The sequence below is a fragment of the Gavialis gangeticus genome, unplaced genomic scaffold (assembly GCF_001723915.1).
Source record: "Gavialis gangeticus isolate Ggan-Ray unplaced genomic scaffold, GavGan_comp1, whole genome shotgun sequence".
In the NCBI taxonomy this organism is placed as follows: domain Eukaryota; kingdom Metazoa; phylum Chordata; order Crocodylia; family Gavialidae; genus Gavialis; species Gavialis gangeticus.
The window spans coordinates 78888025-78888987 of NW_017729031.1; the positions used below are offsets into that span (position 1 = coordinate 78888025).

A 963-nucleotide genomic window follows, 5' to 3' on the forward strand; every position below is an offset into this window, starting at 1 on the left:
GGGGGGGGGGGTGTCAGGAAAAAAAAAAAGGTCTAAAGTCTCTGAAGTTTGCTGCTCCTCAAAGTGCCAGACCTGAGGCGGACTGCCTGGCAGCCGAGGGCTGGGCTAACTTCATCCCACTGGGAAGGAGGGCTCACCCACCCTAAGAAACCCTCGACTCTTTTCGAAGTGACTGGGACATGGGGGAGCGGGGCCCTTGCCGCCCCGCAGGGTCCCTCAGGCAGCCGGGAAACAGGTGCGCCCCTGCCCCGCCTCGCGCCTGGCTTCGAAGCGGCCTCCTCCGGGCACCACCGCCTGTGGCAGCCCCACCTGTTATCGCCAGCGGCTGGGCGGGGCGGGGCGCAGGAGTCCCCGGCTCAGGCCGCCCCTTGGAAGGGAGCGAGACCAGCCCCTGCCCCCCAGCCGGCGCGGCGCTCACCAGGTACTCGGGGTACTCGTACATGTAGGTCATGCTGCACCGGTTCTCCTCGTACAGGAGCAGCACGTCCCGCACCGCCAGCAGCACCAGCGCCGCCAGCGCCCCGTACAATCCCAGCGCCGCCGCCCCGGGCCCGCGGCCCCCCAGCCCCATCACCGCCGCCGCACAAGCCCCTCGCAGCGCCGCCGGCCGCACACGGGCGGGGGGGAGGAGCCGCCCTGCGGGGCGGGGCAGCCGCCATGTCGGAGAGGGTAGAGCGGGCGCGGCGCCGCCCGCCATGTTGGGAAGGTCGGACCAGGCTGAAGGGCTGGAGCGTCTCAGCCCGCCCCCTTGCCGCCATGTTGCAAAGCGGCGAGCCGCCTTTCCGGGCGAGACGCGCGGTATTGTGTGGCCCGGTGTCGTTTCCGCAGAGCCGGGGGGCGATGCAGGCGCTGACTCGCCGAGCGAGGGGGCCCGGGGCGACCCCGCAGTCTCGCGCGCCGTGGGGGTAGTGGGTGCTCCGCGGCCCCTGGTTCTTGCCCCCCAGGCTGCCCCTTGCCGCGCTG

The 963-nt window shown here is 72.1% G+C and overlaps 1 protein-coding gene across 2 annotated transcripts in view; it reads right to left on the bottom strand.

Annotated features, from left to right (window-relative positions):
• The window catches only part of PGAP1 (post-GPI attachment to proteins 1), a 64138-nt gene extending 63576 nt beyond the window's left edge, over positions 1-562 (bottom strand). Inside the window, exon 1 of one of the 2 annotated variants that reach the window (XM_019523130.1) lies at positions 419-562. In XM_019523130.1, the coding sequence (XP_019378675.1) occupies positions 419-451 (33 nt within the window). In that variant the 5' untranslated portion in view covers positions 452-562. The remainder of the gene's footprint in view (positions 1-418) is intronic. The other variant, XM_019523131.1, reaches the window with a different exon arrangement.
• Between the last annotated feature and the right edge of the window lie 401 nt (positions 563-963).